The sequence below is a fragment of the Cuculus canorus genome, chromosome 7 (assembly GCF_017976375.1).
Source record: "Cuculus canorus isolate bCucCan1 chromosome 7, bCucCan1.pri, whole genome shotgun sequence".
NCBI lineage: Eukaryota > Metazoa > Chordata > Aves > Cuculiformes > Cuculidae > Cuculus > Cuculus canorus.
This window is the reverse complement of record NC_071407.1, coordinates 16321332-16346407: the sequence shown is the minus strand read 5'-3', so window position 1 is coordinate 16346407 and position 25076 is coordinate 16321332. Positions and strand designations below refer to the sequence as shown.

General features: G+C 40.3%; 2 protein-coding genes across 11 annotated transcripts in view; one reads left to right on the top strand and one right to left on the bottom strand.

The window, feature by feature from the left end:
- The window catches only part of BLNK (B cell linker), a 94337-nt gene that overhangs the window by 39851 nt on the left and 29410 nt on the right, over window positions 1–25076 (bottom strand). The window contains exon 1 of one of the 5 annotated variants that reach the window (XM_054072225.1): window positions 8461–8651. The exons of 3 other annotated variants lie outside the window; for them this stretch is intronic. In XM_054072225.1, the coding sequence (XP_053928200.1) occupies window positions 8461–8507 (47 nt within the window). In that variant the 5' untranslated portion in view covers window positions 8508–8651. Of the gene's footprint in view, window positions 1–8460; window positions 8652–25076 lie in introns of those variants that run through there. One more of the 5 variants, XM_054072227.1, reaches the window with a different exon arrangement.
- Window positions 8700–25076, top strand: part of DNTT (DNA nucleotidylexotransferase) — a 162289-nt gene continuing 145912 nt past the window's right edge. For 3 of the 6 annotated variants that reach the window (XM_054072232.1, XM_054072237.1, XM_054072235.1), the window contains exon 1: window positions 8758–8818. Coding sequence is in view for 1 of the 6 variants with exons in the window: in XM_054072229.1 (XP_053928204.1) it covers window positions 8736–8818 (83 nt within the window). In the remaining 5 variants the exon portion in view is untranslated. Of the gene's footprint in view, window positions 8819–16643; window positions 16822–25076 lie in introns of those variants that run through there. The other 3 variants (XM_054072230.1, XM_054072229.1, XM_054072231.1) reach the window with 3 other exon arrangements.

Below are 25076 nucleotides of genomic sequence, written 5' to 3'. Positions count from 1 at the left end.
ATTCTAAAATACAGTTAAAACTAACTGAGCTCTGTAGTTCCTTGAAGGACTAGTACCCTATAGCTTGGTAGGTTAGGAGCGCAAGTAGAGAAATTTTGAAGAGAAAAGTGGTTTTTATATTTCACCAAAAAGAGGAAGCACAAAGTCATTGCAGGGAAATGAATAAAGACAGGACTTGGTATGGATCCAGAAAACTACCACCTGTCAGTGGTAACATTACTTTTAGTCACAGTTCTACAAGCATTTTTTGAAAGGTGAGATAACATTTCTGTCATTCCTGCAGGCATGTAGATCAAAACCATACTACAGTCACATGAAGGACATGACAGCGAATGAAAAACTAAGAAAACTGAGTGAATTGAACACAGAAAGATGAAGGCTTAATTTTGATTTGGTGTTCTAGAGTGACATTATTTTTGTCACTCCTCTCTTACCTCCTCTTTTACCTCTCCCACAAATTTCAAATCTGCCATTTCAGTTCTGGTTACCTATTGAAGGACATCAAAGAAGTCTATGCCCAACTATGTAATGGGCTCGATAAAGATATAGCCAGATGTTCACGTACCTTAAAGTCAGGTAAGCATTTAAATTGTGTCAAGGTCTTGATAACACGGGCACATAAGCACTGACACGAGATGAATTAATACCACATATTGGAGTGCAGCCTTCCTCAGTCTGTGCCATTTAAGATTTCTACTAAAATACATTTCTAATGCAGTGATTTTAATCCACTAAGTTCATAGACTGTGAAAGGATAAAAAAAGGTGAGCTTTTTCATTGGGCTGGAAAAATTTGTTGACTCAAAAGTTTGAAGGCAAGGTATAGTGTCCACTAGAGAAAAGGGAAGCATTTCTAAACCACCTCTTAACTCCTCTCCTTAAACCAAAAGTGGATTTATATGCGTAATGGTCTGCACTTGCTCTAGCAAATAGTGGTTTGACAGTCAAATAAAACAGAACAGAGCTTCTACGTACGGCATTAAACTTTAAACATTTCCATTTAGCCTACTCCTAAAGCCAAAATAACCCTAGATATTTTAATACTGTCCAGTATTTGTGAGTCATTAAGTCTGGTTCTAAGACAGTAGCTTTTATGTGTATCGGTTCTAGATACACTGAGTAGATGTAAGAAGTCGAGAATCACCAATTTTAGAATTTTTATAAATTTGTATTGCTTTCTGTGGAGCCAGAATTTGTCTTAAAGTACTGCATTATTGGTTCTGTCCATACTTGCTCAGCTCGAATAAGAGTAAAGGAAAAAACCCCATTACTGGACTTCCAGAATGGTTTTTCAACTGTCCTTTATGGGCGAGTACTTCCTTTTCCATTGTTTGACAGGATTTTTCCCTCTCCCAGGCAGATTCCCTACAGGAACGCCAGAGTTGGAAGGAGATGGGAATGTTCTATTGTTCCTCTCTAAATCATAACTTTTTTTTCACTTCCAAGTTTTTTTTCCTACCCGTTAGCAAGTGAGATGCAGCAACTAATTTCCTCTGTATATTTTTGCTAAAGTCACATAATGCTTCTAGCAAAAATTGCAGGTTGTATTTTATGCCTTTAGCATTCAATTATTATACTGAATACCTTCAGCTGAAGTGATCTTATCACCTATTTAGAATCAAGATTATAGGGGTACAGGTTAATGGTCACTTTTTTTTTTGACACATCTGAATAACAAACACTGCTGCACCTGGGCTGAAGGTGTTTTTGCTCAAGCTACAGGAGCATTATATCAGCCACAGATGGGGGGAGGCATTGGTGGGGATCTAATGGAGGCTACTCAGGGATCTACTGGTTTCTTTATTTTGTACTGAAGTCTTATCCATTTTTGTTAGAACTTCATAAGAAGTATTCTGATCCCTAGGGTTATACGGCCACTTTAATGCAGCCCACATGGGCTGCCACTGAAAGGGGAAATTCTACTCATCTCTACCCTCACTGCTTACATAGCTATGATGAATCATGGAACTTCCAGCTGGGAAACTAACTTCTCTTTTCTTTTGCCAGTTTAGATACCAGCAGGATCAGATCTAGCTACATCACATGGCAATGGGAACCTCAGTGCCAGTGTGAGCACAGAGAGAAATGGTACCAGGGGCACTGAGAGGGTGAAAGAACAGTACCTACTCTTTCAGCAGCAGCTCAAGCTTATCATAACTTAAAATCACCACATATCTACAGCTTCTGTAGCATTTAGCTGCATCTGTACTTCTGGTGGAGAGGCTTATAGTATCCATATTTCAAGACATGAAGAAATCATTTAGTTTTATAGTGCAGCCACTTGTATTATTAGGCTACTTCACCTAATTGCCCTTGCATTAAGCTTGAAAAACATATGCTCATCTTTTCCATATTATTGCCTCAGGATGCATTATTTTAATTCTTTCTAAAGTGTTTACTGTCTAGTATATCTCTCTGTTGAGGTCATAAACCCGCAGCATTGTACACATCTGGCTTGTCTCATGTCTGGAAAATGAACTTGTCAAAATATATACACTAGCACATCAGGATAAAGCTGCTAACAGAATTTTCCAGTTTCTTTTACCCCTCAGTCATTTACTATGGCTGTCACAAAACAGACTTATTCAAATAGTATGGAAGGTCTTTCCACAGCCTACCAAAAATCTAAGACCATCCCCTACAAGTATATGAGAAAACACTGTTACTTTCAGCCACTCTTTCCACCCCTTTTCCAATTCTTTTGTCTGCTGAGCTTATAAAACCAGTGATATTTGTTTTCTAAAAGAAATATTTTATTATCTATTATACTGCAACATGGGTACATTTAGGGTACTTACGCTATAAAAGATGTTAAATAAATCAGTTCTCTAATGCAGCTATCATTTTAAAAAACATATGCAACTTAAGAATAAACCTAGGTAGTGAGCAGATAAATTCTTTCTTTTCTAATGATGACAGACCTAGGTCACCTGCAAAAGATGATTTAGCTACACGATGATGGATAAAAATTAGTTTTAGCCAATTTCTGCAATCAAACTCCACCTATAAGAGAAACAGTGTCGAGACATTTCCATTAAATATACCAAATGGAGTGGGCCACAAATTTCCCACAAATCTACTGTTGTTTTCCAACTCTGTTACAGCTGACACAAGCCATAACAGCGTGCAGGGCTTTTTGCAACATTTTATGGTGTCATATTTGCCTTCCAAAAGAAAAGCATCTATCACATTATAATGAGGTGTGTAATATGTAGGTTTTGAATGATTTTGTAAAACACAAAACTGCTTTGTTCTGGGATCAACATACCACTGCAATGTCATATTACGATTTAATATCTAGCACTTTGCACAGCTGTATGGGGCATAGTTTTAAACTAAATGTGAAAAATTTCCTGCAATTTTTTTTCCATGGCCAGGAAAATAAATTTTGGAGTTATTTGGTTGGCTATTGGTCATTTATTATTTGACTTTAAAGAAACCCAGCAACTCTCTAGATCCCATCTATATTACTAGCTTTTGCTGAATAACCGACAGTCACAGGTCTAAGACAATGTCATTTTTGATTGCCGTAGCTGGCAAATGCTCCTGTTGTGGACATGTGCTTTGGAAAAACTACAGTGTCACTAGAAGACCTAATTTTATTTGAAAGAGTGTACACATGAAGCAGTGGTGCAATAACCTACACCAGTGATGGAACAAGTTTGCCAGCGTAAGTAGAACAAAACTCTAGGCACTCTACAAGCACAGCTGATGTTGTGAACAGACTCTACGCTCACACTACTCCCTACATACACAGGTTAAACCGGGGCTTTTCACCATGGCTTCATTATTGCACTGTGTCATTTTGTCCACATTGCCACATTTTAATTTAAAACACAGGTAAATCACCGTCACACTTAAACACTTGTATAATGAAAGACTTGTCTGAAGAGAAGGGAAGGAAGAAGGACAAATACAGATAGGGTGGAGGCTATGCTATGCTGAAGCAAGGTCAGATGGAGAAGCAACAGGAGGACTTGACTGGAGACGTTGCGCTAGGGAGAAAGAAGGGATTTTCACAGTGGTATTTGAGGAAGCTTGCATTTCATGTGTCATTCCATTCCAAAGTCCAGAGGTGAGAGAGATTCACCAACTATTTAAGCTGACAGAGAGCCAGAGGAAACAGCTTTATCATTTAATCAGTATCCCATGCTTTGTATGGCAAACTGGACCTAACAGTCCTGCAGAAAGTACTTTGCTGATGAGCTCCTTTTCCCCTATGCCTGTGAAACTCAACTTTAAGGACCACATACAGTCAGCACTGTGATTTCAGTGATCTAACATTCAGCCTATGTTTTTTTGGGTCAAAATATGGGTGCATCACAAAAGCTGCTATCGTGGCAAGTGTTACTGCATGGTGGAAAGTTGTCAGGACAAACTGGAAGCAGAGGCAGATGGCTTCTGGAAATGACAATGGGTGGGTGGTGCCCCACAAGACCTTCATGGCCGTCCTGTCCTTGAGGCCTGAGGGTGGATACTTTTGCTAAAAAGAGAAGGACAGAGCAGGTAGAAGAGGAGAAGCAGTGGGGGCATGGTTTGTGAAGACGAGATAGCGATGAGCAACTAGAAGTGGTCAGTCTAGGAAAATGTCAGCATGGAACAGTTCTTCTGATTTGGGCCCTTAAACTGCTGAGAGGTGTACAAGTAACTCTGGGCATTTGCCTTTCATCCAAAGGCTACATAACTAAAAGGGGGCACAGGAGACAAATCTGGATGTGCATTTTGGTGCCCAGTTCTGTCATACAGAGCACTCCCCAGCTCACTTGCTAACTCTATTTTCTTTCCTGTTTGAAAAAACAGATTAAATTTCTGTTTGCTACTATTCACCATTAACAGGAATCAATAGTAAAAAATTATTTTCTCAAAACTAATGTCTGGATATTCTCCATTCACTTTCTGAAAAAGTAAATATTTCCTACGATAAGCATCCTATACATAGAAAGTATCAGTCTACAGTTAAATATATAACTCCCAAGTGAATGAATTTTCTGCTTATACACTTTCAAGAGGAAATGGTACCATAAAATCTTCTGGTAAAGAAAAGACCTAGTAGTTACAGTCAAGCTATTGCCATCAGTAGAAAATTAATGATGACCATATATACCTTCAGATTTGATAGGCAACTAACAGACATTCAGGCATTATAGAAACTCCTCTTGATTTTGATAGAATTTGGACTTAAATTCTGTTTAGCAAGGGATGGTAAAACGAAACATTGCACATAAACTGTCATGCATTGCCCAACCTGAGGAAAAATAAAAAATCAGTTGCTTTTATTCACACACATTTCATTTGGGAGTTATGGTTGGAGACATTGATTTTAGTGATTTGTGGGGGGTGGGGCGGGGCAGAGCCAGGAAGAACTGCTACACATTAATAAAGTCATCTGATGTGAACATCAAATTGTGCTCTTGGAAAGGTCTGTTTGCAATCTGGAAGTTGTTGGTTGCATGACCTTAGGCAAGTGAAAGCATGTGGTACGCTTCTGCTTCTTGCCATGGTTTGCCCATCACTGCAGTGGCGATGGTAATGATGCCTCTGAAAAGACTTGGGGATACACAGCTAAAGGCAGCTATGAACAGAAGGTCATTATTAAGGTTTGTGGTCATAAGAGAAAAATGCAGTAAGTCTGAAGAGATGCTATAACAGAATCATACATAGCAGCAAGAAATTAAAGACCAGGAATCATAGGCTTGTAAGTCTAATCAGAAAAGACTCTGCAAGTTTAATGCTGTATCTTTTGAGTTGCTAACTTCCTGTTACCTTTGCTTCCTACCATCCATGATTATGAGTGCATTTATTTATATATACATTTGCAGCATAATTTTTTTTTCTCAAGTTCAGGCTGAAATCACAGCACGCCAGAACCTGCCATGGCAGCATGGCTGCTGCTCATGTATTTACTCCACTCTTCAGAAAACCATTGAAAGTACCAAATTATTTGGTTTTATCATAAATTAATTTATCTTGTAATAAATAACCAAGCTTTGAAATTAATTTTTCCTTACTTTATGAAAGCAATTAGAACACAGTGTGTACTCTGAGGGAATGCTTGCATAATACTGTGCATGCCTTATAACAAACACTATATGAAAATACTACTGAAATTCCATGAAGTTCCAGCATTCCTGTCCAACTGATATTAAAGTTGAGTGATTTAACTGCAAAGTGTCCATATCACAACATGTCAGTTAAAGAGGCACATAAGAACACTTATAGTTCTTATTGTTTCAATAAACAAACAAGTGGAATATGCTAAGAATTCAGATCTGACAGAAGACTTTCTAATGCAACAAAAAGCTAGGTCTGGTAGGCTCAAATGTACACATGGAGAATAGATGAGCTTAGCAAAACCACATAATATCTAGTTTCTCAGGTCGACACTTAAAAAATCGAAAGCTCTACTCTCAGAAACTGACTCAATAGCAATGCTACTTTAATTTTTGCTGCTGCAAAGCAGAAATTTCAAGAAAGCGGTCTTTAGAAATGTGCGACCTATAATTACACCAACTGAAACTATGTTTGCTAGGAATATTTGTCCACATGGCATCTGGGGTAAGGTGGGTTTTTAATGTAAACATTTCATTTGTGTAAGTTTCAGTACAAACTCTGAACCTCCTGTGTCTTCCGTGCAGACAGGAGGCTATATTAGGAAGTCAACTGCACCGTCAACAAATCACATAGTGGAAAGAGGTATTCAGCTATTTCAAAGAAGGAAGAAATGGCTGCCACCATGTTATGCTGATCGTTTCCTATATTTGCGTACCTCTACTAAACTTATTCTACAAATATGTATTAATAGGAAGTTCTGCCATGAGTTTTTAGAATTCTCACACTGTAGCCAAGTACCCACGTTTCTTTCCCAGGAGTTATATTCCATGCTCCACTCCAAGTACGTATGCACTTCCACTGCGTACAGCAACAACACCCATGCGTTTGAGAAATGTGTGCTCCCATATTCCTGGCATAACTAGAGTGAATTTGCCATAAGGAGGAGAGAAAAAGTAGCTTTTTATACTTCAAGATAATACAGGAAATCAGAGCTACATCCTCCTCTTCCTCCTTTTACAAGATATTAACACTTCAGACAAGAAGAAGAACGTGAGTCAGTGTAAAGATGCAGCAGGGGTGATGCCTTTCTGGTTTAGGGCTTTTGAATTGGTTCACAAACAAGTTGTGGATCATTATAACATTCACATATAGACTCTTTGCATACTTGACTGTAATCCCACTTTAATTGTTTGCCACTGTGCAGAAGGTGCATCCCAGATAAATTTTATCAAACACGGAGTGTGTGTTTTATTTCTTTGTGTACCAGTAACCATCTTGATGGCATCAAGCTTTCAATCATATCACTTAACTTGTTATCTTGAGACAGCTAGTTCAGACCAACATTGAGCCCTGACACCATTTCGGCCATTTCAGATTACTCAAGGTGATAAATTGCAGACATTGAGGAAATTAATTGTCTTATTTTCTCTGTCCATTGAGCCTTCCACAGACTTCTTGCCTGGGCTGCAGGGTGCAGTCTGCTAGGCTTTTAGAAGGTATGCTTGCCTGAGAATTGAAGGGTCATTGCAGCTTTTCAATTACACCCCACCACGAACAGCATTTCACCAGAGTGGAAACAGTAGATATCAAGAAATGCCATTACATCAAAATTAGCTTTACAAGGAATTATTCTAATTTGCCTGAAGATTTCTGGGAAGAGGTAGTCTTGAGAACGGTTTATAAATTAATATAGAGTGCTTAAGTATGAGTTATTTTAGGAAAAAGTATTTTTCACCATTTTATTTGTATTTTTCAGGGAAAGAAAAAGTTTCTCTGCTACTTTAATCTGAAACAGGAATTCTCTTAACCATTCAGAAAAAAGAAGTCACAACGAAAGAGCCTGGAGCTGCCAACTCCACCAGCGCACCACTCGAGCCACACTAAAAATACCTCCCCAATGGTCAGCTGCTGCTTTTTTCCTCTCAAAGCCTGTATTTAACGTAGTCCTTCACTTCGGAACACTTCCCGTTTCCCCAGTCCCTCTGTTCCACCAGTTCTTTCGAAGATTAGGAACTCCCTGCCCGCGGCAGGGGGGTTGGAACGAGATAATCTTTAAGGTCCCTTCCAACCCAAACTATTCTACGCACTTAACTGCGAAGCCCATCTTCACGGGAGACTGATTAAACCACGAAGCAGTTAATTAAATTTCTCTGATTTGCATAAGACTCATACATCTCAGCGAGTTAAGGACAATTTTCTTACGGCTTTGAAAACAGACGCTTTAAACCACCGTTCTTTTCCCCGCAGACGCCCGCCTCGCTGTGCACTCTGCCCCAGCCCCGCGTCCACCTGCCGCGCCTCCCCGCCCGACGAGTTTCACTCCAACCGCCTGTGCCAACTTCCCCGTGGCCGAGGGCCCCCCCCGCCGCCCCGGGACCCGCTCCGCGCTCGCAGGCGGGACCAGCCCTACCTGAACTTCTCCCCCGCCGGCACGGTCAGCTTGTTCAGCTTCTCCATGCTCCGCGGGGACACGGAGATTCCCGACCCACACCTGCGCCGCTCCCTCCCGGTGCCGTGACCGCAGCTTCTCCGCCGATAAAGCCTCCGCCGGGCTAAATCGCGGCTGTCGGTGCCTCCTTCCCTCCGTCCGACCCGCAGAGGAGGAACCCGGCGCTCGCCGCCCCGCCCCGCCCCGCCCGCATCGCGCAGGTGGCGGCACCGGCGGCCGAGGTGGAGCCTTTGGAGATGGAAAAGCGACGCCTCGTTTGTCCGCTCCTCCCTTTAGAGCAGCCGGAGCGCGTTAGGGAAGCGCTTGGCTTTGGAGGAAGGTGAGCCGGCAGTTGGGATCCGCGGCCGGACGGCAGGTTGGGTTTAGAGCAGGGACACCCACCCAGGACGATGCCGGTGCTCGGCTCCCTTCTCCTTCCCGCTCCTCTCCGCTTCCCGGGGAAGATGTGCTGGGTAGCAACATGCTTCCTGGCACATCCAGGACTTTCCCCTTCCCAGAGGTTGTCCAGCAATACTAGAGAAAATCAATATCCCTGTCCTTTTGAAAATCACTGTCAGGGAAAGAAAACTATTTCCTCGTCTTGTTTCTCAGTCTGAGGCAGGAGCGAAGCCAGATCCTTCCAGCCACACAGGGAAAGGCTGTCGCCACCCAAGATGTAGGCAGCTGATCTGTGTTTAATGGCTCTGATAGCTCTTGACCTGGGATTTTTTTACTCAGTCTTGGGCCCAACTATTTTTCCTCTTAAAAGATGAACTTTATAGGCAGGTGATTGTTTCTGCAGGGCAATGTAAGCAGATATTCATGTTCAGCCTTTAGAGAACCATAAAGCTATTACGCTTGGAGAAGACCTCTAAGATCAAGTGCATCTGCCAGCACACCACTGTGCCTACCTAAACCATGTCCTGGAGTGCCACATCTAAACATTTTTTGAACACCTCCTGAAGCACTCTTGTTGCTCTCTTTCAGTGTCTTTGGCCTGTCTGCAGCTCAGTTTATCAGCTGGGGCTGCTCTGGGCAGGAAACCTGCTTATTTGTTGGTTTTTGGTGTTTTTTTTTTTTTTTAAAGTGCATCTGCATGAAGTTAATATGCTTTGATAGCACCCAAAGTTATTTCTTTGGGAGAATTGCCACTTAGGCTAGATTTTCACATGGATGTGCTGCTCCTTGGATCATACTGACTAGAGTTTTTTCTTGTGAAAATGTAGCGGCAAAGCAGTCTTTCCTGTTTAGTGCAGATAACTCTGGGGAGACAGCGACCCAGCAGACTTGTGTCTTCAGTAACAGTGTTGCTCCAGTCTTGGCATACCTGATTTCTTTGGTCTCTGAGCTTTCAACATGGAAATAATTGGATATTTCCATACAGTATTTCTTGACAGAGGCCTCGTAGTGAACAAATTGTCCTTTTTGGGCTGTCTAAGAAAGTTTAAGGAATTTAAGGAATAACATTGTAATATTGAATGTCATTTAGTACACAAATCTCTGGAATTTCACCTGGCATTGTATCTGGTTGTGAACTGGACACCTTTGCAAGTTTACTCCCTAAAAATTGTTTTGACAATTAAATGAATTTAGTATTTGTTAGAATTTATGCTTTGGCAATATGAAGAAGTGGGTATACATACATTGCAGCATTGCTTTGCTTGTTGCTTATATAATCTTCCTGCTATATCTAAACATATGTCAGATTCCAGGATTTGCTCAGCTGGCTCATGCGGTGCTTTCTCTTACGCAACAACTGCCTCTTGCCTGACTGTCACAGAAATCCCAGGCCATTTCCCTTTGAGATCTTTGGTGGCAGCCTGTCATTTGCGCTGCTGTACTGGTTTCACCTTGTTTCTTCCTGACTCAACAGTTTACAGGTTTGGTTTTAACACTCTGCAGTGCCTGATGTGGAGGCCTTTCACCCCTGTCCTTGCAGCTCTGTCACCTCACTGCTCCTGGGAAGGGGCTGTTGCTGATATCTCATGCTCAGGTCAGTCCCCTCCTCCCCCATGCTGAGGGCTCAGTGACAGTGTGGCTCCTATGGATATCTCATCTCTGTGATTTGCTGGCCCATGTGCTTGTGTAGCTGTGCAGTGAAATGGGCCACTACAAACACCCTTGCAAAACGTGGCAAAAGGGGAGCTTTTTAAGTGCACTGGTTTCTTGATTTGATTTGGTGCACAGATGTTTGTGAGGATAAAGCATGGGGTGGGAGGAATAGGATGTGTGACTACTTGGACTGATACTATTGCCAGGAAGTTACTCCTAAGAAAGTCTTATTGCACAAAACTTGTTCCTGAGATATTGTGGCATCCGCCGTGGGGCCTGTCCACTGGTCATACCTCAGCCAGCTTGCTTCTGCCTTGCACACGCATGGCCCAATACACAGCCCTGCTTCACTTGAATGTCTACAAGCAAATACCCCAAACCCTTTCTAATTACTCCACCAGGGCTTGGTTTTACCTGTCTGGAAGGCAGTACAGAGAAAGCAGGTAAATGCGTGTCCTTGCAGCCCTGGACCTATATGTTGATCCTGGGAAACCAATGGAGAGTCAAGAGCAGGCAGAGCCCTGAAATTAAAGAAGGAATCCACTCTTCCCCAAATGTCAAACAAAGCCTTTCTAGTTACAGTGGAATTCCTCTACTTCCCCATTTAAAATGCATTTATGCCCCAAAAATATCTGGATGTAAACAGTGTAGCCTCAACAGAAAATGACTATAGTCTGCTCTTTCTTGTCTGCCTCCAAATCAGCCTCTCTGGCCATCTACCCTGGTGTTGGGAAAGCTTGGTTTGGTACAGTAAGAAAGGACAACCACTAGAGAAAAATAAAGAGCATGCCCAAGCCCCACCAAACAGCCCTAGACTTCTTCCTTTTGCCCAGCCTGTGGTTTCAGAGTCCAAAGTTCTGGCCCATGCTGGGACTGATCCTGTCCGTGACGGAGGGAGCGTTTGTATATTCCATAAGGAGAGGAGCAAGCTGCAGTTTGCAGCTGCTGAGGAGGGCCCTGCAGACCTGCACCAGGGGCAGAGCATGTGAGCAGCTGCAGTTCCTCCATCTCTCCAGTATTACTCATCACCCCAAAATGGTGTTTCTGGGGGCCCAGGCTGTAGTCCTGTTGCAGGAAACTCCCTGCCGTCCCCTTCAGGAGCCCAGGAGGGCCTGGAGGTGGTAGCAAGTTTGGGCCATGCAGCAAACATAATGTCATGCTATTTTTGTAGCTGTAACCCCAGCAACCGCCTGTCTTTGACCTAATTTGCTCATCTGGAGAATGCCAAAGAGGAACTGGGATTTGTTTTGCCACGTGGGTGGCATGTTGACCATAGTGATAGTTAATGCAAAACCCTCTTTCCCAGCCACAAGTACCATTCTTGGTAGAGGGGAGTATGTTTCAAGCGATGCCTGTGCCACCTTCATGCTCTCTGGCACATCTGGGGCCAGCAGGGATGGTGTGGGATGCATGGTCACTGGCTGGCAAGTGCTGCTGCCTGCTGAGAGATGGCCTAACACTCCGGACCAGTCTGCACTGCCCAGCTGAGGGACGATTCCCAGGGCTGTGGGGCATACTGGTGCCCCAGGAGAATATATTTTGATGTTTTGGATAAGGCTTTTTGCAGAGGTGTTCTCACAGTACTGGTCTTCTGGAGCACCATCGTTCAAGCCCTTTACCTAAATGGTATTTCTTGTCTAATGTTTTAAAAACCTGCATTCACACAGGCTCTGCCATGTGAATTTATTTTCCCATATATGGCTGCAAAAGGTACAGGATAAATTCCTGTCACCATTACTTAACACAGGTAATGAAGGCCTTGCCAGTAAATTCCCTCGATGGATGGGTTTGCAGAATACGTATGCTTTTTATTTTTAGTTTTGATGCTCAAAACACCATTGAAATTTTGGAAAAGATCTCCTAAATTCTTGGACAGATTTGGTAAATGCCACTGACCATTGCAACATAATTTCCTCATCACTGCAAGTGTTGTGGCTTAGTCTGGGTTTGTCCCTCTGATCCTCTCTCAGTATGACTGTATAATTCCTCATTTATGCTTACGAACAAAAAGATTTTTAAAAGCAAGTTCTTTACCTTGTGTGTTCAGAAACTAAAATTATTTTTCACTCCCTTTGCTATTTTCTGCCATTTATTTCCCGCCAGGTCATTTGTTGCATATGCTGCCTCACTCTGGCAGCGTGTTCTGGTTTCTGTTTAAAACCTGTGAGGTCATCAAGGCATGGTCAAAACCAGACTTGGTGGAACAGACTCTGTCTGAGTCTGTGAGTATCCTACCTTCATCTGGTCAAAATTTGCTGTGAATTGCCAGATATTTCCCATTTACTCAGAGTTCCAGTTTTCTATACGTTATTGTTTAGATCATTCATGGGTTGACTTTGCTTCTCTGATATAAAACTCATGTAGCAAAGAAATGAGGGATCAGAAGAATTGTCTGAAGCGATTTAGTCCTTGGTAAGTGGTGTTCCTAGATCAGAACAAACATCTTCATGCAGAAACAGTTGTTGTAGAGAAAGCATTAGGCAAAATGTTTGACTGCTATCACTGACAAGACTGATAGTTTTTCTTGGCTGAAGGTTTCTTTCTGACTCCTTTGATGACTTCTTTTTCTAATTTCCACTGAAATTAATGGTCCCTAGTTGAATACCTTCCAGTACAAGGTTTGTATGATAATTTTGGGATTGTCAGTTTCCTGCTGAAGCTATTAATATCACTAATACTGATATTAAAATGTTAAATAGTATATAAAATATCAGCTTTACTTATCTTCAAATTCATAAGCTTGGATGCTAGCACCTTTTTATGAAGACCATTCATGTTGTTGTCTTCATGCGTACTGCAGATTATGACTATGTTTAATCTAGGGAACCTACGGGCCTGTTTGAGTTCCTGATCTGGGTTGCCAGCCAAAGCCACATCCTGACTGCCTAACGGGGTGAGGCTCAGTAGTGCAACAGTAACTACCCGTAACCTCCTCTGCATGACACGAAACCCTAGGAATATGTCCCACACAGGAGCTGCGGCACAAAGGAAATGGGCAACCAAGCTGCAGGAGAGGGTATGAGAAGTCCAAGCTAGTGTATAGGTAGAGCCTTGGCTCTAAGATGCCATTTCTGAACTTCTAGGATTTCACATAGCTGAGACAAAAAGCAGAGAATTGTAAACTGTATCATGTAGCATAAAAATTTAGCAATGAGAAGGTGAATAAAAAAGCTGCAAGTAGATTAGTTTAAAGTGTCAATTTATAGTAAATATTTTTAATGTTTACTTTCATTTTTAATGCATTGAGGAGACAATGCTGCATCAGAGGATCTCAATGAACTATGCATGACTCTTTCAAGAGGAAGCTATTTTTTACAGATTACATTAATGCTCATAGATACAGTCTAGTGCTTTCAATATATATAAAACAGCTGAGGAACCTGATTTGAAGTAAGCAATTGGTTTGATAACCAAGTTTTAATTTTATTCAGAACATGACCATATAAGACTTACTTTTTCTCTGCCATACTAGAAAACCCATTTCTTAGCCCCTCTTCAATTAGTAACATTTTGTCTCCAACACTAACAGAGCAGATCATGCCAATTTTTTTTCTTAGAAGTACTGAGGAGTCAAGGATATAACTCTTTATAGGAAAGACTTCTTCAAATGGATTTCATGTGCAACATGACTTGCCATGTAGCTAGTGTATTTGCTCGTTTTTTACTTTCCTACTTATAGGCAATGTGGGGAACCACAAACTGTTGCACGTTTTACTCTTTAAAAGACACCTTTGTGAGCATTTGCTTGGCTTTTCCTTCAGGAAGTCCTGACAAAAGAGCAGCAATGTAAGGTCTCCTGAGAAATATATAAAATGTTTGATCATTCACTTCAAAATATGTCTGATGTTACTTTCTTGAGGTCATAGTATTACACCTAGCACAGAGGTACTTCCCCCTGCTCATATCTACATGATGTCTTAAATATCTCTCAGACTCTGAAAATTGCTTCAAAGAGAGTATTTGTTCGTATGTAAAGGCCTCTATTTAAAATGAGTCTACTTCTTGAGCTCTGACTGCTGCTGCTACAGGGATAGCACTAAAGGTGAGATCTACTATGGGAAGAGTGTAATGTGAATGTAAATGTAGCTGATCAGTAGCAGGAATTTGGCTTGATCAGTCTGTGTTGACATGAATGCCACTAAATGATTGTTATAGTTCTGCTTTTCAGGGCTGTGGAAGTTTAGTGAAAATAGTCAAAATTGATACCACCTACATCTGAACTGGAAAACAGCCCAAATTCATACCACCTGAGTGTGAACTGGAATCTGTAGACATGTTGGAGGCTTGAAATTTTCCTAAAGGCTTGCCTTTTTTAACTATTTTGTATATATTTGATCTCTTCTGCTTCCAGAACATCCATAGAAGATGTGCTATGGGAATGCAGTAGTGTAGGGGGGAAATGGAGAGTTAGCACTAGACTGTCATATGCTGCCTGGGAGGGCTTTGTCCTTGATCATACGGGTCTGAATGCAAATTTGTGGAACTTGGTACTAGGCCAAAAGAGCACTCAAATTCTATTGTTTAAAACCACACTGATTTAGACATAGTTTTGTTTCCCTTCGATTTCTATTTCAGTTGATAGACTGCCTACTTAACTCACCATTCAGTGTCCCATAGCTGATATTTGGAAACCGTGGGTTTATGGAACATGACTTTTCGTGACATTCTCTGTATTTACTACTTAATGATTGTTATAAATGGATGAAACACTGCTGCTTCATGTTTGAAATATTACATCTCTTATTTTTTTCCAAGCGTTGTTTCATTACTTAGCCTATTTAAATAAATTTTTGACATTTCCATGATGCGTATAAGCTGTTTTAAACCAGAAAACACAACTCACACAGCAAAAGTTACATGTGGGCATTTAGTTGTGTCTTAGAACATGAAAGGAAGGTAATATACTGTCCCAAGCTTTTTAAATAATACTAATTTTCTGTAGTTTTAGTGTCATCACTGTGGGTCAAATGGATCAGTGCCACAGTCTTAATTTTGGAAGACTCCTAGCAACTGCCCTAGAAGTCTTAACAACTTAATCTGTTATCACTTTGGGTAATAAATTACATAGTCAAAATTGCTCATATAGTAGTAGGAGATGCTTTTGAAAATGCAACTCTAAATTTAATTGAAGGGGATTTGGGTTCATCTTTAGGCTAACTGGACGAAACAGGCCGTATGCATAGGCACGTATTGCAGGGTAGGGAAAGATGTGAGAACAGTAAATATAGTAGGATTTTCTCATAAAGGGATGTATGAACAACTCATTTTAGCACCTGCAGAGAAAATGTGTCGTATTTCTCTGGGGACAAACTGACTGTAAAGAGCTGCACTTCTGCTTTTCAGTTTTACTGTCATCTGTTCCACATACACACAGTAACACAAGACAGACTAATTATTGAACGTTAAACTGAAAGCGTTTGAGGTCAGATTGCCTTGGGGACAGTGACCTGTGTTGGAGTGAACCAATAGCCACAGTGACTGAAGAATAATGCCACTGCTTGGTTTGCAAACCGTATCCCCTTCCAGCAGTCCAGAGTGACTGCAACTGAGATACTCATGACTGGACAGCTTTAGTCTAGCTCTAATCCTAACCATAGAAAGGAGGGCATAAGGGCATGGCTTCTTTGCAGGCTGGTAAGCCGCTCTTGTCTCAGACTTTTCTCTGGGGTTTGTGTACCCTACTCTCCTGTCCTTCCGCCTCATCTCTTGCTACACCTGCATTAAATCTTGGACAAGTTTGATCCCTTGTCTGTCCTCCTGTCTGAGGTGTGAACTTAGCCTAGAGGGTACCCAAGAGGCCTTAGTGGGAGTTCTTAGCAGAGTGGGTTATTTGGCTCTGGCGCTGAGAATGAGACTTGCGTGGGATGCAAGGAGAAGGGTTTTGTGTCCTTCCTTTCTGTAAATACTTACTCAGCACCAGTCAGAATTCCAACACAGATAGTGAATGGTCTAAATACATTGTGTCCCTGCTGACAAATCACTGTGTGTACTCACATAGACAAAAGCTTGCGCAAAGTTCTCTTTAAATTAATAGTTTTCTTTAAAATAAAAATGAAAAATGAAAGGTATGTCTTAAAATGAAGTTATTTTTGTTCAGCACTGATACAGTTTACATACTATCATGATGCCTTCAGTACCTGGAAAATGCTGCTAACCCATGCGGCTGTGTGTCAAAATGTTCTTGGTGCATTGGTTGTGAATGGACAACACCTCAAATCTGATATAGAGAGTGGGACTTTGCCAGAAACTGTTGTTCCATCCTGTGGACTCTGCAGGACCTCATCATGATAGGTATGTATGTATATTGATATGTTTGTTTTGACTTAGACTGATTCTGGACCATTTACACCCTTAATCTTGAAGAATTTAATCCCATTATTTGTTGTGGTTGACAGAGGATATGATACTATCTTCACCTTGACTATAATAGAGAAGTGTTGCTAGAAAGACATAAAGTGTAAGGGCTCCGGGCTGTGATCTGAAATTAGCTACATCTTTTTTTTTTTTTTCAGTGTTTTATTAGAGGCCCCTTTTTTAAAAAAAAAAAAAAAGCTGGAAACCAATAAAGTACCAATGCAATGGAGATATATCATACACGTTTAGCACTGCTTTTGGTTAAAACCTGAAGTTGTTGAAGTTTTGGGCTTATCTGTCACTTTCAATAAATCCGTGGGAAGCAATTAGCTAGCAGAAAATAGCTAGAAGAGTGTATAGGTGAATCATACTTCTGCTTCTTGATAAAGACAAAATAATGACAGGAAATATTTGACTTTGGAATTTTTTTCAGAGTATACTTTACATTTTATTCTGGGCTATTTGAGTACAAACCCCATCTAGTTATGAATAATTTGTTAAACATTACTTATACCAGTAATACAAAAGGAATATAGCTGGTAGATCATGCTGACATTTCAAGCAATGCAAACAGTCCTTATACTTCTGTCATCTTGAACTGTGATATGTATTCATTAAAGCAACAGTATGGATATGGTTTATATTCCCAAGTATTCCCTCAAAGTGTTACTGGTTGAGCCAGACGAATGGGATAAGGAAGATATATACTGATAAACATAATTAATAATATCATCCAGATCAGGGATTTAGCAAAGGGTTTGATTACTTTTATGAAATGCATGATAAGGCAAATTAATTGAAATAGTAAGATATTTTTAGGTTATTTTCTGTATTCAGAGAGCTTTGCAAAATAATAAAAAGCCATGAAACCGGGCGGTGAGGAACTAGATAGGAGAAATGGCAGAGCTGTGGTAGCAGGTGTCTGGGGAAACCGAAGTGCCCAGAATTGTGAAAAAGAAACTGAGACTTAATGCTCTGTCAAGGATATCATTGGAGAGTACCTAAAATGTGCAGTGGCAGTGGGTGGAACAGAATGGAAAGCAGGAAAGCTAGTACAAAAACTGTAAAATACTTAAAATGTCCTTTCCCCCCCTCAGAACTCTTAACTATTAAGAATAGAAAGAGATTGTCAGACTTTGAAAAACAGGGCTTGTGGAATAATAAAATATTTTTTAAAACACATCAGGTAATGCTGTTTCATTATAATTTTGTTTTTTATAACATTCAAGACCAAGACAGCTTTGGGCAGGGAAGCTGAACTACCTCCCTACTCAGCAGAATGTCCTTTCGTCCTTTGTCCTCCAGCAAGCTGGTAAAATAACCTGTGAGAGGTAGTCTGAATAATCCTAAACCGTAAAAGGTAGCAGGGAAGCTGCATATACTAGCATGACAAGAGAGTGGCCATAGTCTGGTCTGAAAACGCTTTTTTTCTTTAAGAAATCAGAGCATATCTGAATTTCACATCTAAGAATTGTGAACAAACATCAAGATTGTAAAGTCAAAGCGCTTTTACATTGTGTGGTGGAGTATAGTGCCAGAGCTGGTGATGACTGAGCAGTCTCTAGAGCCGAGACCTAAGGCAGCTGCACCTTGAGACAAGGTATTTCAGATCATGTGCAGCATCCAGTAGTGCAGCCTTCCTGCTTCTGGCAGCAGAGTAGCTTCTGTGCTTGGTGCCAGCTCCTCAGTCCCTGTGCTGCACCCGCTGCAAGTGTACAGATAGCCTGAAGTACTGAAAATTAGAGAAAGCTAGCATGGACGTTTCCTGTGATGCAATTTCACAAATACGTGGATTATGGTTACGGATAATCTATCGAGAGAGGCTCTCTGATGCTCTGAATCATGTGTCGATGAAGGTTAATGCCACCTATCATGTAGATATACACAAGTATCATCATGCCACTGTCTGTGGTCTTACTAAGGTAGTTCCACATTCCTCACATTGGTGTTGTTCTTGGAAAGGGAGTTAATGAGAAAGATGCTAGTAAAGAGGTATTAATTTGCATGCTGAATGAAATTTCTGCTTTTGTTTGGGATAAATCTTTGAAATATACATTTTTGGCAAATTTATTAATTCTATGCATTAACACCTGTAGCTGTGCAGGGTAGAGTTTCAGGTCTTGAATTCTGTTACACAAAGGGCTGCTGTGGCATTCCTACCAATTGCACTTCATCTTTTGCCAGGCCAGCTGTGCTGAGCAGCCTCTCCTGAAGCTGTTTCAAGTGACTGGTTTTTACAGCACCAACTGTCTGGCTTGCAGCTGCAACAGGCTCTCCTGCCACAGTCCCTTAACTTCTCCTTGCAGCTCATCTTGTAACTTCTCTATGCTGCTTCTCTAGATGACCCCATTTTTAAGCACTGCAGTTTTCATAGCTTAGTATCTTGTCTCAACCATTTAGCTATTCTCTTCTCATTTCTGAATTCAAGGAGGTGTGAAAGAAAGGGTTTAATACTTCCCTTAGTTATCTTAGAAATACTGCATAGACCACCTGCCATCAAAGCACAAACATGAAGTAATGAATGAAGCTCTGCATGCTTATACAAAAGCAAAAGAGGTTATGTTTACACTTGTTTTCGCAGAGGCTAGTCTAAAGTGAGAAGCATGAAATGTCTCTCCTGCAGAGAGCATAAATATGTATTGATAATACGCTGTAAATTAAATATTGTATTTCCTTCAAAAACTAAGAAGTCTCCAGTTTGGAGACTTGGAGAAAAATGAGCCAATACATCTGCTCTGTTTTCTGCCTAGTGTCTACTTGAGCTGGGGCACATGTGGAATTCTGCTAAAATGAGATTATAAATTAATAGTCCTTCACACTTCATTGCTTGAATGAACCAGAAGTTATTTTCTTCTGAGTTTTGAGTCCCAGGTGCAGCACTTTCTGACTACCAAATATGATTTTCTAAAAGGGAAGAAAGACCAGTGAATTGAAACTACAAAAACCTCTTCTCTGCGATCTGAGTATGGCCATGTAATAGAGAAGATGAAAGCACATCAACTGACAGGGTGGAGGAAAAAGATCCTGTCCAGATGTATGATGAAGGTGAAGAACAGTTTTGTGATTTGAGCAACAGCTTGCATTTTTGGTTCTGCTTCTGACTTTGTGTATAAACATAAGCAGATCATTTGGATGAGTGTCTTAAAAAGGTGACTTGTTTCTTTAATTTTTTGGTACTTCAGTTGCTCTATGACTGTTATTCCAACACTATTTAGGCTGGTCTAGAGCACTAACAAAGATAGATGCTTTTACCGTCACCAAAACAGAGTGAGGTTAAGCTCACTTACAGATCTGGCTCTCCTTGCAGCTGGACCAGCATATGCTTTTTTTTCTGAAGGCTGAGCCACTCTTGCTCTTCAAAGATTGTTAATAGACATCTAGTATTATTATGTACTAGTCTGCCACACTGTTATCAAAAAGAGTCTGTGATTTATCTTGCTTAATGTCCCTAAAAATGAGCATGGAGTTTCCAATATTAAAGAAACTGTTCCATAATTATTCTGCCTTAACATCACTCAAATGGCATTCCATAGGTGGCTAACCATGGCAGGATACCATGAAAGGAGATGGCAAAGTTGGCTAATTCTAAAATTTTCTGATTTAGAAGTTATCCTGAACAGACTTCAGAGCAGAGAGTAATAGAAAATCATGGGGCTGATGAAGAGGAGGAGATTCTGGAGATAGTTTTAGGACTGATTTGTGTGTTATTTATATATAAATAAGTAAGCTAAGACTGCGACCTCTGCAACTGTCTCTGTATTTCCTTATCTGAAATAGGAAGGATAAACTGTCCCATGGAAGATACTCAAACAAGTTGAAACTTGTTTCCATCTCAGACATCAAAAGTGTTCAGAAGAAAAATTGGGATTTCCCCTGACATCTTCATATCTTATCAGTTCTTTGGTGGCCTCCAGACAATGTCAACTGGTATTTCAACTGTTTGAGAATGGGATTATTTTCAGTAAAGAAGGATCAGAAAATGGACAGGATTCTTTTATTTCATTGGAGTTTCTGGATGTGATATTCATTGACAACATTTCAATTCTGACAATATACCTGTAACCTTGAGGCATTCCTCATTATTGCGATAGTGCTAATTCAGTCTAAACTTAGTATATGCAGAAAGATATATGTTCTATATTCTTTCTACCCAGCCCAGGGACAGGAATAGAGTCAGTTTTCCTGTCTTTTTAATGAGAAGTAAAAATGTAATGGAAGAAAATGCCTTATGCAAGTGTTTGAGACAACGATTCTCACTAGAAGCATGAACAATGAGTTAAAATGCACTGAAACGTCTAACTGAATTTTGAGAAAAGATAGGTGTAAATCTCTGTCACGAGTAGACTAGAGCTGATTTTGCCCGTGGAGGCCTGTTTGCCCTTTGAATTGTGGCCCTCTTTTATTGCCTACAAGTCCAGGATGGCCCCTGGCAGTGCAGAGGTCTGTCTGGCAGCTACAGCAATGGCACTATTTGCCACTGCTTGGCCAGTGATCTCCACAATATTCAGATGTTCCCAGTGCATGTAACTCCCATGGCCCAGCGGCATCACAGCTGGTGAATGGGACCTTGGGAAGCAAGTGATGGCTTTCACCTGCAGTGCAGTTGTACAATTTTCCTTACTATTTTAACTAGAGAAGTCACAATTCCTGATGCTTTTCCTCTATAGCACTCCTATGAGATAGGGAAATACTACCATTTCCACACTGCAGATGTAAAAGGAAGCAAAGAGTGCTAATATAATTTAGTAGAGTTTACTTAGGCAAAGCAAGCACTCAAATCCACCTTTAGGAAATCCAGGTGTAGTGATTATTGAACACCATCACTTCAAAAGATTTTACCTTATGAACTCCCTCCTGACCCAGCTATGAAAACGCTAAGAGGGGATCCAGACCTTTGCACCTGGTGTATGGAGAACTTGTCTGTGGATTTAAATGTTGAGAGCTGTGAAAAAGCTGAAAAGTGGATTTTCCACATGAGGTTGTTTGCCTTCATTAATGAATAAATAAAAGAAAAAAAGCAAGTGGAGGGAGGAGGATAAAAAAGGAGTTAATATGTAATGTTTCTGGTGCTTGAGTTTGAAATACGCAAGTGCAAACATTTCAAGCAAAACATCTCACCATTACAAAGGTACTTTCCTGATATGTAAATCTCTTACAATTGAGAATATTTTCATATATCTCAGGAAAAGACATCTTCTCTACTTGGAAGGGAAGGGTGAAAAACTTCAGTCCAGAGTCATTCAAAATTATGACCAAATGAAGAATAGATGTTAGAAACTTGTCTAGCAATCAGCCTTAATTACAGAACAATTACTTGATTAACGAATAGCAAATGTTTGTACCTATACTATAAATTCCTGGTAAAATAAACTAGTAACATTTTTCACAGCAGTGAAAATTGATAGATTTTTAGTTCAAGCAAATGAGATCAAATGCAGCCCACACCATTCTTAAATACAGCTTTTAATTATACCTTCCTTGTCACAGTTCACTTACTATCCAAGATCTTCCATAACTGCTTGTTGCTATATAAAAATTGTAAGCTCAAGACTTGATATTTCATACCTGATTTGCTGGTGAAGGTTTCTCATTTACTCAGTAATCCAACACAGCCATAACAGACTTCTGAATTTTCACGTGTTAGACAGCACCGATTTTGTGATGAAAGATTACGGGCCTGATTTTGGAAAGCAGTCCCCAGAGCTCATGAGTTAAGAGCAAAATTTATTTTCAGTTTAGTTTGGGATGAATTTCTAATCACATTAGGTGTAAAGAAGGCCTTTTAATTTCACGGTTCCTGAGAAAGTGAAACTTGAGTAAGCTGAAACCATTGTGAAACGACTTCTGCATAAACATCTGATACTGTAAGTCTTGAACTATCTGCTCTGAGGTGATTGAGCTGTAATTGCATTTCTTCCTTGAGATGTGCTTCAAAATTGTGGATGTATATCATTGAGTTATAGTAAATATAAGTTATAAATACCAATCCTACTTGCACTGTGTATTAAAACAAGTGCAAGACTTCAGTCAATGGGATGGATGTTTGAGACTCCTCTGATGGGAAGTATCTGGAAAGTGCTGCTGTAGTGCCATTCTTGAGAGAGAACCTGTTCGGTGTTTTGGGTGACCCCAGGCTGTCAGGGTGAGAATGTATCAACTAAATCTGCAAAGCAAAATCTTGCCTTTGCAGGAGGAAGGGGTATAAGCAAAGCTCCGGATTTCAGCATGATGTCAGAACTGTTGAAAACATAAACCTGTGAGAGCGGTTTGTTGCACAACCGTGGCAGTCAGCTCCAGAGAGGGTACCGAGGAGCGTGTCAGACCCTGCTGGCCCATGTTTGAAAGCAGCACCTCTCTTCTGTTATTGTTTTGGGAAGTGGGGAAGGAAACCTTTCATTATTGCATTTCAAGGGTAGGATAGAAAACTGATAGAGAACTGCACCTTGGTAATTTTAATAGTATATTCAGTAGCTGCTCAGAAGCAATCTAGGTAGATTGCTTTAAGTGGTGATGGGAACTAGTTTACATCAGGCTGTCATTAGGCTGTCAAAGCCAATACTAATTGAATTAACAGAATATAATAAGAGACTTCATGAAAATTGTAGCACCAAAGAACTTTATTTCAGGGTTTCAAACTAGAATTACTATGATAAATTCTTCCCAGAGAAGGCATGTTGTTTTTTTCATTTCTTTTCTGCCCCTTTCACCCCCTAGAAAACAAGTATAGTATTGACTGGAGGGAAAAGAGCCTTCCATTGAGTTAGCGGAGGTATTTGGTGGAGAAGTAAGGGAAGCATACCTCCTGGTACACCTGTGACGGGATTTCCTAGCAGAAGGTAAAATAATTGCATGTTTTGGTTCACAGAGCATTTATAGCTTTCTAGACTCAAAATCTTTCTTATGGAAAAGAACACTAGTGAGATCTAGCACACTGGTGAGAACTAGAATGGGAAGGGCAAAGAGTTTTTGAATGTGGCACATTGGACCTAGCTTCTGTCTAATGAAGCCCCATAAAAAAACTTCCATGACAGGCAGAGTCCTGAAGAACTGGCCACTGCCACAAGTCTCACCTTGTCTGCCATTTCTAATTTTCTGTTTCTCTCCTTAGTGTTTTGTCCATTGAGGATAACTTGCTGTATGAACAGGCATGAATAGGGCTGTTTCTCTGGCTTGAGTGGATCAGTGTAGACCTTTTCCAGTTAAAACATGTAAGCTGTTTGAGTGCTAGAAACTCAGGGAATTTTTTGTAGTAAGAAATAGTAAAATGCAAAAGCAACAGGTTTTAGAGTCAAGAAGTGCTATGGATGTGACGGCAATACTGTCTATTTCAGGCATTTTATTACTTTGGACTTGATCTACTCTTGTTTTTTGTTTTATATTTGTCAACAGAGTTCATATTACATAACATCTTTGTTATTCCAGTATACAAATTCAGAACCCAATCCTTGAATGCCCACATCAGAATAAGTGCAATTCTTGGTCTCAGTTCAGTAGATTTCTGTTTGTCCCAATATTGTAGATCAAATTCACGTAAATCACAGAAACAAAGGTCTCAACCTTAGTTAACTTAGTATTCACGCTCCCTAAATTTTCTCTCAAAATGATGTCCAATTAGACTTAATTGCTTTGCAAGAATGTCTTTTGATGTTTTCCGTACTCAGTTAATAATTAAAACACACCCAGAAGAATATTAACTTATGCTCTCATCAAATTCCTATCGATAGGAATAGAGTTCTAATGGGTAAACATGCCTCCAAGTTCCTCCAGTTTCTTACCAATAGAGTGGTATTCAAAAAACAGTTCTCATAAATAGATATAATGCTTTCCCATCTAGGTAAAAAAATGCTGCATGGAATAATAGCAACCATTAAATGAAGCAGAAAAACTCCATATTAAACTGAACTCTTTCTGGTTTCATTGGCTTATTGAGAAAACTTATTTCTGAGCAATAATACAAGAGAAACAATATACTTAAACATTAAAGGATATCTTTCTAAATGAACTTGATTTGTCAGAAATTATGTGAAGGCTTTCCTAACTTCTTCTGCTTCCTCTATTTACTTTTTCAATATTCTGTTTAAATTCTACTTAAATTACTTCCAACATAGGACTTTATTAAGCTGATCACTTAAATTGATCCCTAAGCAACAGAAGAAGCAATTCTGAAAATTTGGCCTCAGACACTACACAAG